This window comes from Erithacus rubecula (genome assembly GCF_903797595.1).
Source record: "Erithacus rubecula genome assembly, chromosome: 4".
Lineage (NCBI taxonomy): Eukaryota > Metazoa > Chordata > Aves > Passeriformes > Muscicapidae > Erithacus > Erithacus rubecula.
The window spans coordinates 10,126,669-10,140,345 of NC_136686.1; the positions used below are offsets into that span (position 1 = coordinate 10,126,669).

General features: G+C 40.6%; 1 protein-coding gene across 2 annotated transcripts in view; it reads left to right on the top strand.

Annotated features, from left to right (window-relative positions):
• LRP6 (LDL receptor related protein 6) overlaps window positions 1–13,677 on the top strand; it is a 115,207-nt gene that overhangs the window by 94,067 nt on the left and 7,463 nt on the right. Inside the window, exons 16-22 of one of the 2 annotated variants that reach the window (XM_079304993.1) lie at window positions 4,054–4,263; window positions 5,520–5,645; window positions 7,003–7,239; window positions 8,893–9,003; window positions 10,769–10,999; window positions 11,764–11,900; window positions 13,051–13,148. In XM_079304993.1, coding sequence (XP_079161119.1) covers window positions 4,054–4,263; window positions 5,520–5,645; window positions 7,003–7,239; window positions 8,893–9,003; window positions 10,769–10,999; window positions 11,764–11,900; window positions 13,051–13,148 — 1,150 coding nt within the window. The remainder of the gene's footprint in view (window positions 1–4,053; window positions 4,264–5,519; window positions 5,646–7,002; window positions 7,240–8,892; window positions 9,004–10,768; window positions 11,000–11,763; window positions 11,901–13,050; window positions 13,149–13,677) is intronic. The other variant, XM_079304994.1, reaches the window with a different exon arrangement.

The following is a 13,677-nucleotide window of genomic DNA, read 5'->3' on the forward strand; positions in this document are numbered from 1 at the left end:
AGGTGTCATCTTTTCCTTCCTACTATAAACAGTCTGTACTATGATTCTAATCACTCTCTGAATTCCCAGTCAGGGAATGTGCATGATTCATGCAGCATGTCTTTACAGTTTCATGACTCTGTGATTTGCATTATTAATTGCTACACATGCTATTGACTTTGGTTTCTCACTGCAAAACCTTCATGTAGTTTCCCAAAATTAGTTGACAAATACCAGCAGTTTTGGAAAGGGGAGAGAAAGGATTGTTTTTGAAAGCATTTCTTTTGGTGCAGTAATCTGTCAATCAGAGGAAAGTTCCCTGTTAATGGAAGATTGTGTCCTGCAGAGCTGAAGCAGCAGGTGTCCAGGTTACTTATGTATCTGTCATTTGGGGTGAAAAGATGTGAAGATAGAAAAGATCTAACATCTCTCTGTCCTCAAATGACAAAAACCTCCCTCTTCCAGCTGTGGAATTCTCTTTGCCTGCTCCCCAAGATTGGTTATGCTGCTTGCCCGACCTCCTGTATGAGTTCATTCAGCCCATTTAACAATAACGTAATAACACCATACAGAAAAAGACAAATAGACAATGGTGTTCTCTTGGCTTGGAAAGCTGCATTGGTTCAGGAAGGAATCCAGCAAACAACCAGAAGTGGAGCAAGAGGAGAGGGGAAAATCATATGTTCCAGATTGGGTGAGAAAGACAAATGTCTTTCATTTACTAGCCTAATCCAGTAAACTGCTGGATCAGCTCAGCTGCCTCATGCAGCATCAGTACTAATTTGTGATACAGACTGGGCTGGATATTGCTGGAAGTGAGAGTTGAAAACATAACAGGAGTTATGACAGCTTGCAGTAGTGTTTGTGGTAATGTCTTTCACTTATGACATGGTACCTTCATTCAAAGGAGCAGCATGTAATCCTGTTGATACCACTCGGATTTTCAGCCTTTTGTTCGGTTCCTAGAATAAGCTTTTGGTTTGGAAAACAATTTTTTTTCCTAGATGGTTGGAATTAAAGCTCAGAAAGACAGCAATTTTTTTCAGTGGTGTGGCACTGGAATATTCAGGGTCACTACTGAACTGTGATAATCCTGAGTGTTTACTGTTTTAAAATGCAAGAGACAACCTGAGTTAGTGAATTATTAGAAAACAACAGCAAAAAAAAGAGCTGTGGTGTTGCTCAGTACGTTCCAAGCTGTCCCAGATCCAGGGCTTGCATGAGTAGAGTAACAGGCAAGAGAATACTGCACGTGCTTTATTTCTCTCTTTGTCTGCCTGAAATTAGGACACCAGACAAGGAGATGGGTCTAAATTCTAATTCAGTCTAGGTTTCATGATTCTGATTTTTTTTCCTTAAAGATATGTCTGTTGGATCACCAATGTTGTGTAGTAAAAGCTCACCATATTTTGAAGAGCACAAAGAAAAACTGTCTCAAAACCTCTCTTGCTTTTTGGCATTTGTACCACAAATGGATTGCTATAATCACCACGATAAATTGCTAACTGCCGAGATGCATTCCTGTGCTTAGGAATGCTGATTAATAAGCTGTTTTGACCAGCAGAGTAATTTTTCTGTGTGTTAGCTTCTTAAAAACATTCAGTCTCTTGCTCTGTCAATTCTGTAGATGCCAGTAGCCAAAAAGACAAGGACAGCTAGGATGCCTTTTATGTGATGTAGTCCTTCTTTTCCTCCCTGTCCTTCAGGCATGCACTTAGGACTTGGTTATTCTGCCCAAATGGGAGATCTTATTGAAGTTATCCAGATTCTTCACATGATTAAGGGGTTGTTTATGAAAAGATGACTGGAAATAGCTCCCTACCATGGAAACTATTTGGAAATTAGTTGTTCTATTCCAGAATAATTAGTGTGATTTGGAAATGTCTAATGATTCTGGAATTAAGTAATTTTTGTTTGGAAACAGAATGAGCTATGGGTGTGTCCTGATTTTTGTATTTATTTGGTTGGTTTTAAGTCGTTTTGTAAAAGGTATTACTGGAAAGGGAATGGTGATGCCAGGAGACAAAGCTCCTCTTAATCATGTCTGTCTTTCATCTCACATTCCCAATAAAGGAGACTAGCACCCTGATGAGTCAGCTTTGGGTTTCATTGTTGGTTTATGGAAGAAAGGATTTTAGTGTCTCAGTTTAGTCAGAAATAGTCAGTTACACTTGGTCACAAATATTAAAAAGAAAGATTAAGACATTAAGAGAGTGAAAGTATTAAGCTTCAGAGCTTTAGGAGCATACTGCCAAATGCCATGCTGATTGACGTGGACATGGCAGAGCAGGGCATGTACAGACTCCATTTGGGTAGGTCAAGGTCTTAGCTTTTGTATTCCTTCCCATTTTACCCTATTCTCAGCTTAACTTTATTTCTCAAGATGCAGGTTTCTGTTTCTTACCTTTTTCTGATAGAATTAGTCATGTTATTGGGGTTTAATAGATGGTTGCAGTTATTTAGGTTGACTTACATCACTCAGTCTATTAATTTCTACATCAGTCTGGGTATAACCTCCTAATTCATCAGCGTCTTTCCTTAATCAGATCATTGCTGGTGTTGCTCCAAAGTGGTGGTGAGAGCCCAGCCTAGCTGATTTGAATTCCCATGTTTTCCTTCACGTTTTAACACTTGTAAATGTTTGGAAGGTTACTTAACTTCTGAGCTCTCTGTGCCTTTAGTAAAAAGGAGATAAATACATTTTTCATAGCTGATTTTTTCTAAGTCATTATCATTGACATAATGTTGATTGAATTGTCAACAAGCAAAAAGCTCCCTTCTTGCTGCTAAACAAAGCAGAGAAGGATACGACTTACTCGAAGAATAAAATCATGAAGTGCATGTGTCTTCTGTCCTGTTAGCTTATCTTGTGTGGGTATGGTAGAGATGTGGTAGAAGTTTTTACCCTGGTATTCAGTTATTCCAGTATATTTTTACAGAACAAAAATATAAAAAACTTGCTGGAAGTCATTCTGTGGATGAACAATGTAAAGCTATTGTTTTCTGTAGTAAAAGTGAAAAATAAGCACAGCAGTGAGTTCAGATATCAGAAATACTGGGATTTAGAGGTAAATTTTAAAGCTCAAGCTTGACTTGTGTGATCCTGTTTCAGCTTCTCAAAACTGAAGCGGAGTCTGTGTGCTTCATGAATAATTTTGTGCTCAGAATCTGATCAACTCACTGAATATTTGACTGGTAATGACCGCATCATTGTGTTAAATAAAAGAACCATGGATTAAGCCTCTCTCCTGAGCCCGCAGGTTTTGACTAGCATTTTTCTTTTGTGTGAATTACAAATTCTTCACTGTCTTTAGACAGACTTTAGTGATACCTTTAAAACAACTGTTGGCTATGTTCTGTTTGTGTGGAGAGTTAACCATGAAATGTGACAGTCACTTTTGTCTATATTTAATGCCAGAAAATCTGGCATAAAAATCAGCAACCACTCTTCAGAGGTGTAAGGCCTCTTTCTATTCCTAGTGATTGCTAAAGGAACTCAGAAAAGTAAGTCTTTGCTAGGAAGAAAGAGCATTCCCAATTTAGCACTAATAGCTTAGTGAAGATAATGTAGCTGAAAGAAAAGAACATGAGGAAGTCAGAAGTGTTAATCTCATAATTCATGTGAGAAGTCCTAATTGCTCTGCTTTCACTTGGATTTTATCTTGTATGGGCTAGCTGAAGCCAATAATCCATCTTCTTATTCCCTGTTGTATGGCAAGACAAAGCAATTAATCTCTCCAAAAAGAAAAAGAATGAAAAGAGCTACTCATTTCCATCATATTGATAAGAGACTGGAAAGGCTCATGAGAGACAAGCCCCCCCCACTCCAGGTGCTTCTGAAATACACTAGATTTTTTTCTGAGCATAAAATCTTTCTTCTCGATGAAAGCAGAAAAAAAATGTTATAATGTCTGCCAAATGCACTAGTCTTGCATTAGAGGACCCAGAAGTAGTAGTAGGCTTACTCAGTAGCATAAAAGTAGTGCAAAATAATGGTGGGAGTAGTATAGGAGATGTTTCTGCTAGTTTTTCAATTTTTCCTTGCTGAACCAAAGCACTCTCTCCCTTCTGCAGGTGCTAACCGGATCGTTTTGGAAGACTCCAATATCTTGCAGCCTGTGGGACTAACTGTGTTTGAGAACTGGCTGTACTGGATTGACAGGCAGCAGCAGATGATTGAAAAGATTGATATGACCGGTCGAGAAGGACGTACAAAGGTCCAGGCTCGTATTGCACAGCTCAGTGACATCCATGCTGTGAAGGAGCTCAACCTGCAGGAATACAGTGAGTGCCATCCCTGCTTGCAGGTGCAAACAGGGCCTGTGAGACTCGAGCCAAGAGACACGAGCCTGTTGTGCCTTATTGCTGATCAACATCAGTGCAGATGGAAGGGCCAGAAGTTGGTATTGGTGCTGTTAGGTTGTTTCCTTCAGGCACTTGGCAACGGACTGGAAATCTATCACAACCCCAGCATCATGTTTCGTTGCTGATGACAACTTGATTGGTAGTCCCATCCAGGCACCTGGCATTTCAGTGTCTCTAGGCACAGTGGAAACATCCTGTTATCCCTAATAGAGGGCTTTCTAGATCATGCTAGTGCACTGCTATTGGGTGTTCACTGTTCAGGCAAGCACAGCTCTCAGGACCTGTCACTAGCTGTCAGTGTTTCAGTGGACTGCCTGCCTTGAAGGCAAAGTGAACAAGTTTTGGTGGTGGTATTTCATACTGAAAGTGATTTGACAGAAGAGCAGTGTTGCATTGCACAAAGGAAGTGTGTATTAAATAGGAGTTTGTGTTGATCATGGCTGCACTAATTTTTGAAAGTTTCTGTTAGCCAGGCCTTTCCACACACACACCTAAAGTGGTGGGAGGTGGATGGCTAAAGCAGTGGAGTTGCTGTCATCCTGCAGGAAATAAGCCTGGTTAGTAGGCTGTGGTGCATGCCTTGGAGGAATATGTAGAAAAATGTCTGGAAATATGTGTAGAAAAATGATGTTTAATTAAAACATCAGTGCAGACTACTAGTTTTGTGTGCTATTAATCTCAGCAAATCTGTCAGGAGTTCCATGAGAAGTATGTTGGCCTTATTAAACATTAAAATGAAGAGGCATATTTATCTAGAGCATGTTAATTTGAGTTGCAGAGACAGTGTGGAAGCTTCAGAATCCATAAATTAAAAAAGTTTATTTTTTTAATGGTCTTTGGTAGAGAAAATGAAGTATGGAATGCAAGACATCTTTTTGTATTACTAATGTACTATTTGCTGCAGAGAACTACTGCTATCTCAAACAAGAAGCAAAATGCTTTGAGTAGTTTTAGTATAAATTCTTGGAGTAGTTTCAGATTCAATTCAGTTACCAATGTATGTTAGAATTGCAGATATGTTTAAAAGGAGAAACACACAACAAAATACAACATTAACGTATTTGTCATTAATCCTCTTCCCAGGGGGTAGGGGGTAATGAAGAAATGACTGAAATGTCATAAAATAGGTGGGGATTTCTTATCAGTCCCTGTCTTTCTTATTTTTAAAATCCTAGGACAACATCCGTGCTCTCAAGATAATGGTGGCTGCTCCCACATTTGCATTGTGAAGGGGGATGGCACCACGCGCTGCTCTTGCCCCGTGCACCTGGTGCTGCTGCAGGATGAGCTGTCCTGTGGAGGTGAGTCCTTCCCAAGTTCTGTGTCACTGGGCTCTTAGCTTCAGCCTTGGGGAGGGTCTCCATCTTCAGGGATGGCTTCTGAGCCAAAGGAATGTGACAGTGCACCAGGTGCTGTTACACACCTGTACAGACTCACCTCTTTCCCTCCACCCTCCAGCTAAATCTGCAAGTATTGCAAAGCAGTAAGGGAAGAGGAAGAAAATTCCTAACTGTTGAATAAGGGTTTCTGTTCACCCTTTCTACTTAAGCCTCAACTTAAGTTGAATTATTTCAACTTGATTCTTCAATTGTATGATTTTTATTACTTTTTCCTGTCACTCCCCATGTTCTGCCTTTTCAGGCAGTGGTAGATTCTCACATTCTGGCACATTGTGCAGTCTGTGCTCTTTTGTTCTTCTCTGTTTGTCCTCCCCAAGCTCACCCTGTGCATGTCTTTCTGAACTGCAGTCCCAGAAGGGCAGGTCGCCTCCTTCCATGGCGATATGGCCACTGTAGCCCACACCCTGGTGTCTCCAGGGGTGGGGCTGGAGTGGGGGAGAGGACTGGCACTTTGGTGCTTGGATCTCTTTGTGTCACCGGACTGAATGGATTTATTATGCAATCATCTTGCCATCTAGGCGACTGTGTGGTCTCACAATGGAACAAGAGCTAACATAATCCAGATATTTTCTCAGAGCAAGTTTAATACCAGGCCAAAAAGCTGGGGGAGAAAAGGGGGATTAAAAAAAGGGAAAAAATCTACACTTACGTACTGCCTGATAGTAACAGTTAATGTAGTAAATGTTAAATAACAGCTAACAGATGTGTTGAGGTAGTGAACTTGACTGGATGGAGCAGTTTTTTGTTTTAAAAGAATTTTGACTGAATAGAGCTGTCAAGGGCACATAACTAGACACTGAGTCACAGTGCATCCATCTGCAGCAAATTACATCCTTTTAACATCTTGTATACAATGACTGTCAAACAGGAAAAAGAGAGTAAGCCATTGGCTGTATATACAGTGGTGTTGCAGGAAAGGGGGAGTTGAAGAGTGTGATGACTTTGACTTGAAGTCTTACTAGGAGAAAGGTGTGAGAGTCTGAAGTGGGAAGGGAAGAAAATATTTGTGTTTTGAGTGTGTATGTTTCTCTGTTCCTCTTGTTCTTCATCTGTCAAGCCCCCATTGATGTGAGCCTACATCAGTCACACTGGCCTCAAGGTCTGCAAAAGTGGCTGTGGAAATGGCCTTATGATGTGGCACGTTGTTCATCAGCTGCTTTGACATAGGAAAGCAGCTGAGCTCTTGTCCTTACCTGTCCCGATCTGCTGTTTGTTCACCTGGATTTTTAACTTCTGTTTGTTTGCTTGATTTTCAAAGAACCACCAACATGCTCCCCTCAGCAGTTCACCTGTTTCACAGGTGAGATTGACTGCATCCCGGTGGCGTGGCGCTGCGATGGGTTCACTGAGTGCGAGGACCACAGTGACGAGAAGAACTGCCCAGTGTGCTCTGACACCCAGTTCCAGTGTGAGAGTGGGCAGTGCATAGACAGCGCCCTGCGCTGCAACGGGGAAGCGAATTGTCAGGACAACTCAGACGAGAAGAACTGCGAAGGTACGGAACACACTGCTGATGGGAAATGTACTTGTCACTGGATAATTCAGCATTATTGCTGAGTAAGATTTGAGAAGATCTGAGGTTCTGCTAGTTTTTAAACTGGTCTGTTAAAGACAAGTTATTTCATAACTCCATACTTTGGTTTTGCTACCTGTGAAGTGGAAATTAAGAGTGATCTCTGTCAGAGTGGCTTAAATGCTGTTTGTGAAAAGTACTATCAAAATTGGTATTATTTTAAGCTCTAAAAACCTAGTATCTGGGAGTGAACTACAAAGTGGAGCAAATCCTTGTCATAGCTTTTTGTGTGCTTTGTACCAAGTAAAAATTTTTGGATTGTTTATTTTACAATACCTGAACAAAAATGAGCTTTTCTGAGTAAACAGGAGTGAGAGACAGAGGAGATTTCTGGAGGTCTCGTCTTCCGTAGGGCACAGCAAAATAAGAGTATTTAAGCCATCTTTACAGAGGGAGGTGCTGTTGCCAGCGCAATGAGAACTAAGTTCATTTTGGAAAGGACAGATTTTGCTGGTGAAATCTGAACTGCCCCACCACTGCAAAACATGAAATGTGAGCAAACTCATTCTTTCCCTATTGCAGATGTAGAGAAGAGCTGTAGGAACATTTTGTAAGCCTGAAAGGATGCTGCTTTTTTATATCCTTTCAGTGCATTTTCCTTCTTTGTGGAAACTGTTGAAATGTCTTTAAATCAAGACTAAATTTCTCTCCAAAAGAAGAAGCTCCAGCTCAGACAAAAACAGAACTGAAATTCTGGTGTGCTGAAAGGTGATCGCTAGCCAGCTGAGATGCTGACATCTGAAAATGTGTTGTGCCACTTCCCAGGTGTCATCCAGCAATTGGAGATGTCAGACTAGGGGCTGTTTATCACCTTCAAAGTGGTCCCGTTGCTGGGAGTATTCAAGTTGATTACAAATCAGAGAAGCATTTCGTTTAACTTCTTAATTCAGCCGAAGACAAAAAAGGATTTCTGGATTCATGAGAAACATGAGGCAGGAATATGTGGAAACAGCAGCAGCCAGCACCTTGCCTGCAGCACCTTTTATTTTTTTTTCAGTGTACTGGCAAAGCTTCAATTTTATATTCTGTCCTTCATTTCAGTTTAAAAATATAATATCAAGTCAGTATGTTGTCTCATGATCGAGGAGTTTTCTGGATTACAGGAAGAGCACAAGGACATTGAGAAGGATATTTATCTTTCTTAATTTTATTGTCATGGTTTGGCAGATTTATTTTTCATAACTTAATTCTTCTCTCTTATATTACAGTAAATGTTTAGGGTTGTAGATTCTTACAGTAAGATTGCAATAACCATGTCCTGGGATAAGTGCCTGTTCTCTCAATGGCCTCTAAGTTATTTTAGATAAGGGTCACTTTATCTTGTAGTGCTCTTACTGTAAGCAGGCAGTAAAGCCTAGGTGCCAGTGAGTGCTATCCTCAGCAGAACACTGAGTCACTTGCTCTGCATGGCTCACGTGGGGGACTATGTGTGCTTTGGGGGCTACTTCCAGAAATGAAGCTTGCAGCACTCCAGGCTCTCCCAAGATACTCCTGACTCTGCTCTGGTGTCTTTATTTCATGATGATTTTGAGAGAAGTTTCTGATGCTGACTGTTGGTGTGGGGGTTCTTTGCAGTGCTGTGTTTAACGGATCAGTTCCGCTGTGCCAGTGGGCAGTGCATTGGGAAAAGCAAGAAGTGTGATCACAACCTGGACTGCAGTGACAGCTCTGATGAGCAAGGATGCTGTAAGTGTACTGCCTGAGACTGGAGACTTGGTTGCAGCATCCAAAATTTGTTTCTGACCTTTCCTATGAGTTTGATTTTATTCTGCCAAGCAGACTGAATTAGTTGCTCCCAGAATTAATGCTTCTCTTCATAACTGGTGTCATGCAATTAATGCACAATGTGGTGGAATAGGAGAATAATTAATATTCTGATCAAGTATTATCTGAGGCAGAGAATGCCAGTTATTTTTCTTCTTATCTTTTTTAAGTTTTGAAAGAAGTAAAAGATTTGTTTTTCCATAATGTTAGTATACTGAATTGGTACAATGTTAAAAAAATAACTATTGGCATGAGGCATTCATATATAACTTCTCTGCTTCGTGGTTTTCTCATCTAGAGAATTAATAGCAGGTGGTTTTGGAATCAAAGAAGCACTCTGTTTATAGAGTAAACCTTCTAAAATTTCTTTTTTTAATCTTGGAAGGATGTAATTCTGAGCTTGATTTCTGATTTGTAATATGTGATACTCCTACCTTGAAATCTCCAGGGCTCTACAAGAAAACCACTGCTTTAAAATTCCAGCTCAAAAATTCACTTTCACTGTTGGTACTTTAAAAGAAATTGTAAATAGGGACATCTCATCTTGTGTTAGAGATCCATGTATCACAGCTGGCACACAGATAATTGGAAAATGCAAAGCCTGAGTTGGACCCTTGATCTTAATCAGTATCTGTCATGCTACCAAGTTACTAGTGACATTATCACAGGCCTGTGTAGTTCTCTTTATTAGAGTTTATACATTCTCCAGTTCTGTAACAGAGGATGGAAAATTGGCCCACCCAGAATAAGATGGCAGTTGTCACCATCCCTCTTTCACTATGATCAGAAGTCTATTTACTTATATCTGTAGACTGTGACAAGCTGGTTCAAGTGTGGGTTTGGTGTTCAGGGAGAAGAAAATGTGTTGAAGAAAAAACTTTCAGTAATGCATAGGATGTAAAACACTGACTAGAACGGGAAAATACTTTAAAGTCTGCCTTTCTTGTCAAATTCATGAGCACAGGCAGGGGGTTGTCAGTTACTCCCAGAAATGTCATTGCTTAGAATTAGTCTTGTAGGGAAAGCCACTCATTTTGACTGTTGAAAAATTGTTTTGGGTACAGATTCTTCATAAGGTGGCACCTCTCAGGCTGATGCTCTGCTGTATCTGTAGCCATAAGAAGGGTGGGTCAGATGTGGAATAGTTTAGGTAGTTAAATAAACAGCAGCAAACACAAAATTCATCACTGCTGCACCATAAGTGATTGTTACACTGCTGAGAAAAGGGAGTGCCAGTCTGTTACACTGAGGGATAACCAAGATGTGACATGAAAAGCAGTTGTTGTCATCTTCAGTGACAAGAAAAGCACAAGAGGAGTCCCCTGCACAGTGTCATCTGGAGATGTGGCTGCAGGTCTTGTTCATCAAGTTCAAAGCAGAGCTCTGCTTGTCAGCCTGAAGCAAGAGCAGGGCCTGGTTCATCATTCCCCCTGTACATGCATGTACTGCTCATTTTCTGTTACTTGTGATTCAGAAAAACCTCATGTCATGTTTGGAGGTCATCTCACAGACTGCAGGTAGCCTTTATGGACACTTTGAACAGACCTGTCCTAGGGCCTGTTTTTTCCTCCCTTATATTAATTTGAAAATTGTTGTCTGCTTACAGAAAAGGAGGAAAGTGGAAAGTTGTAAGAAAAACTGGTGTTGGTCTAAACTTACATGGTCTGATTTTCCTTTTCCCTTTTAGACACAACAGAGGAACCTGCACCCCAGCCCAACAACACCATAGGCTCCATCATTGGTGTGATCCTTACAGTCTTTGTGGTGGGAGCAATGTACTTCATCTGCCAGAGGGTGCTGTGCCCACGCATGAAGGGGGATGGGGAAACCATGACCAATGACTACGTGGTGCACGGGCCAGCCTCGGTGCCTCTGGGCTACGTGCCTCACCCAAGCTCCCTGTCAGGGTCTCTCCCTGGTAAGTGAAGGGGGTGATCCTTGTCTTTGGCACCCCACAGCTGTACTTGGGGATACTGTGCAGCTGTGTACAGGAAAGGTCTGCTCCAGATGCAGCTCTTGCAAGCTGTGGGAAGCCAGGACTGCCAAGTTTTGTTGGCATCCTTCTTTACAATAATGCACAGCTATTTTACTCGTGCTTTCACAAGCATTTAGGTACTTAGCAGAACCTAAGCTCAAATAAACGCACTGTGCATTTTCTTCTTTTGCTACTAAAGGATCCCCTTTTTTGGGCTCTTGTGGCACCAGCAAAGTTTCACAACAATACAGGGTAAAGTTACACAGAGTTATATTCATGGGGCTTTGAACAGTATGTAGTCATTCTTGGTAGATTTGTAGACTGTATGTTTGTGAGACTGCTTGCCAAGTCTGTAATGACCAGCAATAACTTTGGTCTCAGCTTATTTCATTTAACAATGAATTTCCCAACACCAGTCCAAGCACATGATGCTACTGCTGTTTAAAAAGTAAAACTTAACCGCAACATTTCACTTCATCTGTATGCATGGCTTCTGTATATATTGATTAAATATGTATTGTAACTTGTGGCTTTTAGATCCAGCAGGCTCTTCTATTAACATAATTTGGTTTTAATACCAAGATAATAAATTTTGGGCTTGCAAGTTGTGCTTATACTGCTCTCACCCTCCATACTATTTTTTAAAGCTTCATTTAGTCTGTGGATTGAGGAAGAATTGAATATTGACATATATCTCTGTTCTTCAGGTATGTCTCGAGGTAAATCTGTCATCAGCTCCCTCAGCATTATGGGAGGGAGCAGTGGCCCACCCTATGACAGGGCCCATGTTACAGGAGCCTCCTCCAGTAGTTCTTCAAGTACCAAAGGCACTTACTTTCCTCCAGTAAGTCATTCTATATTCATAAACCTTTAACAACTTTCAGGGAAGTGACAGTGTCTTTCTAAATGTTAATCAATTGACAAATTAATGTTTTGGTTTAGAATTCTTGCCTAATAAACTTGTTTGGATATGGAGTAAGTGATTTTGAAAGGGAAGAAAATTGTCTTTTTCCAAAATTATCTAGAAATTTTCACTTAATTTTAAAAAGTTGTGAGAAAGCTCAGTGCTAGGAAAAAAGATATTAGATTGAATGTCAGGGGAGATGAAAAAAATCTCTGTAGATGTTGAGCAGCTCTGGCAGAGAGATCTCCTTTCATTATACTCTTCCATGTGTCTCTGAAGGTAAAACTAAGGCTGATTCTCTACAGAACTTTCAAGGAATTAAAATGAAGCTATGTGTCTTACAAGTGACAGGTAAATAAGTAAACAAGTGTTTTGCAGTTCCATCACAAATGGGTAGTGTGCTGTACTAACTGCTGTGCAACAGTTGGTGCCAGCCCTGGAGGGCTCCTGTCTCTTCACTTCTAGCATCTGTGGTGGCTGGTTTGGATATTTTTATAGAGCTCACCAAGACACTGTTGAGTGTTAGAGTCCCATGCTTGGTCAGTGAAGGCTGGAATCTTCAACTGTCTGTTTTCAGTTCTGACAATCAACCAATCAGGCTTTAAATCAGATTTAAATTAATGCAAATACATGGAGTAAGAACATGCCTGTATAGGGAAGAAGTCTTGCCTTGGCCAGCACACTGCAAGTATTATAAGCAGAGCAGTACTTGGGGCCTGCAGCTTGCAGGAGCAGAGATCTGCCAGTCTGCCTTGGGCAGTGGTATCCCTAGTGACAATCTAGAATGGAACAGCTGGCTGCAGCTTTACTTTTCAGCACTGGCTATGTCAAAATAGCCACAGCAGTCAGCATTTTTGAGAAGAGCTTAGTAGTAGCTAATAGGAATGTCAAGAGATGGTGTTTCCAGGGTCTGCTTAAGAGCTGCAGAATAAACAGGAAAAAAATCCTGTTTGTTGCGAAGGCTATGTATGCAGTTCTTTACTTAAGGTTCTTATTAGGCAGTACTAAAAAAGTATAAAATTAAATTTTCTCAGGTTTCCTTTGTATCTTCCCTTTTTAAAAGTGGCTTTTTTCTTTTCTTACTCCTTAGATTTTGAACCCACCACCATCACCAGCTACTGAACGTTCACACTACACCATGGAATTTGGTTATTCTTCAAACAGCCCATCCACTCATAGATCCTACAGGTAATTACTATTACAATAGCTTCTGTCAGGATCAAAGCAGTTAGTGTAGAAAATGCAGAATAAAGGCAGCCTCTGCTCTGTAAGAATTACAATCAAAGGCCCTAATTCTGCAAGCACTAAACTGGTGCTTAAATGGGCTCACGTGTATCATGTCACTGCTGCCTGTGTAGAAGTACAGCACTGTTTGAGGTAAATCATACACTAGGTGGGTAGTGATACATCCCTGGGGTATATTCCTGAGGGGGAACAACAGCACTCATCACAAAATTAATTACATGCCAAAAGAAATGCAGTACCATGAGTATTTTGAGCCAAAAAAACTTACCCTGGAGTAAATCCTGGCCTTTTTTAGGCTGCCATAAATAATTTGTTATGTAATGTAATTATCAGAAATTATAAGCAAATGCCCTATGGAGAAAAAGTTGGCAATATAAAGACTAATAGGTCAGAAATAACATTGTTGTCTAGATAAAGCACAGGATTTCTAGTTTGACATGTTAAGGGTTAATATCTGGAAAAGATTGATAAC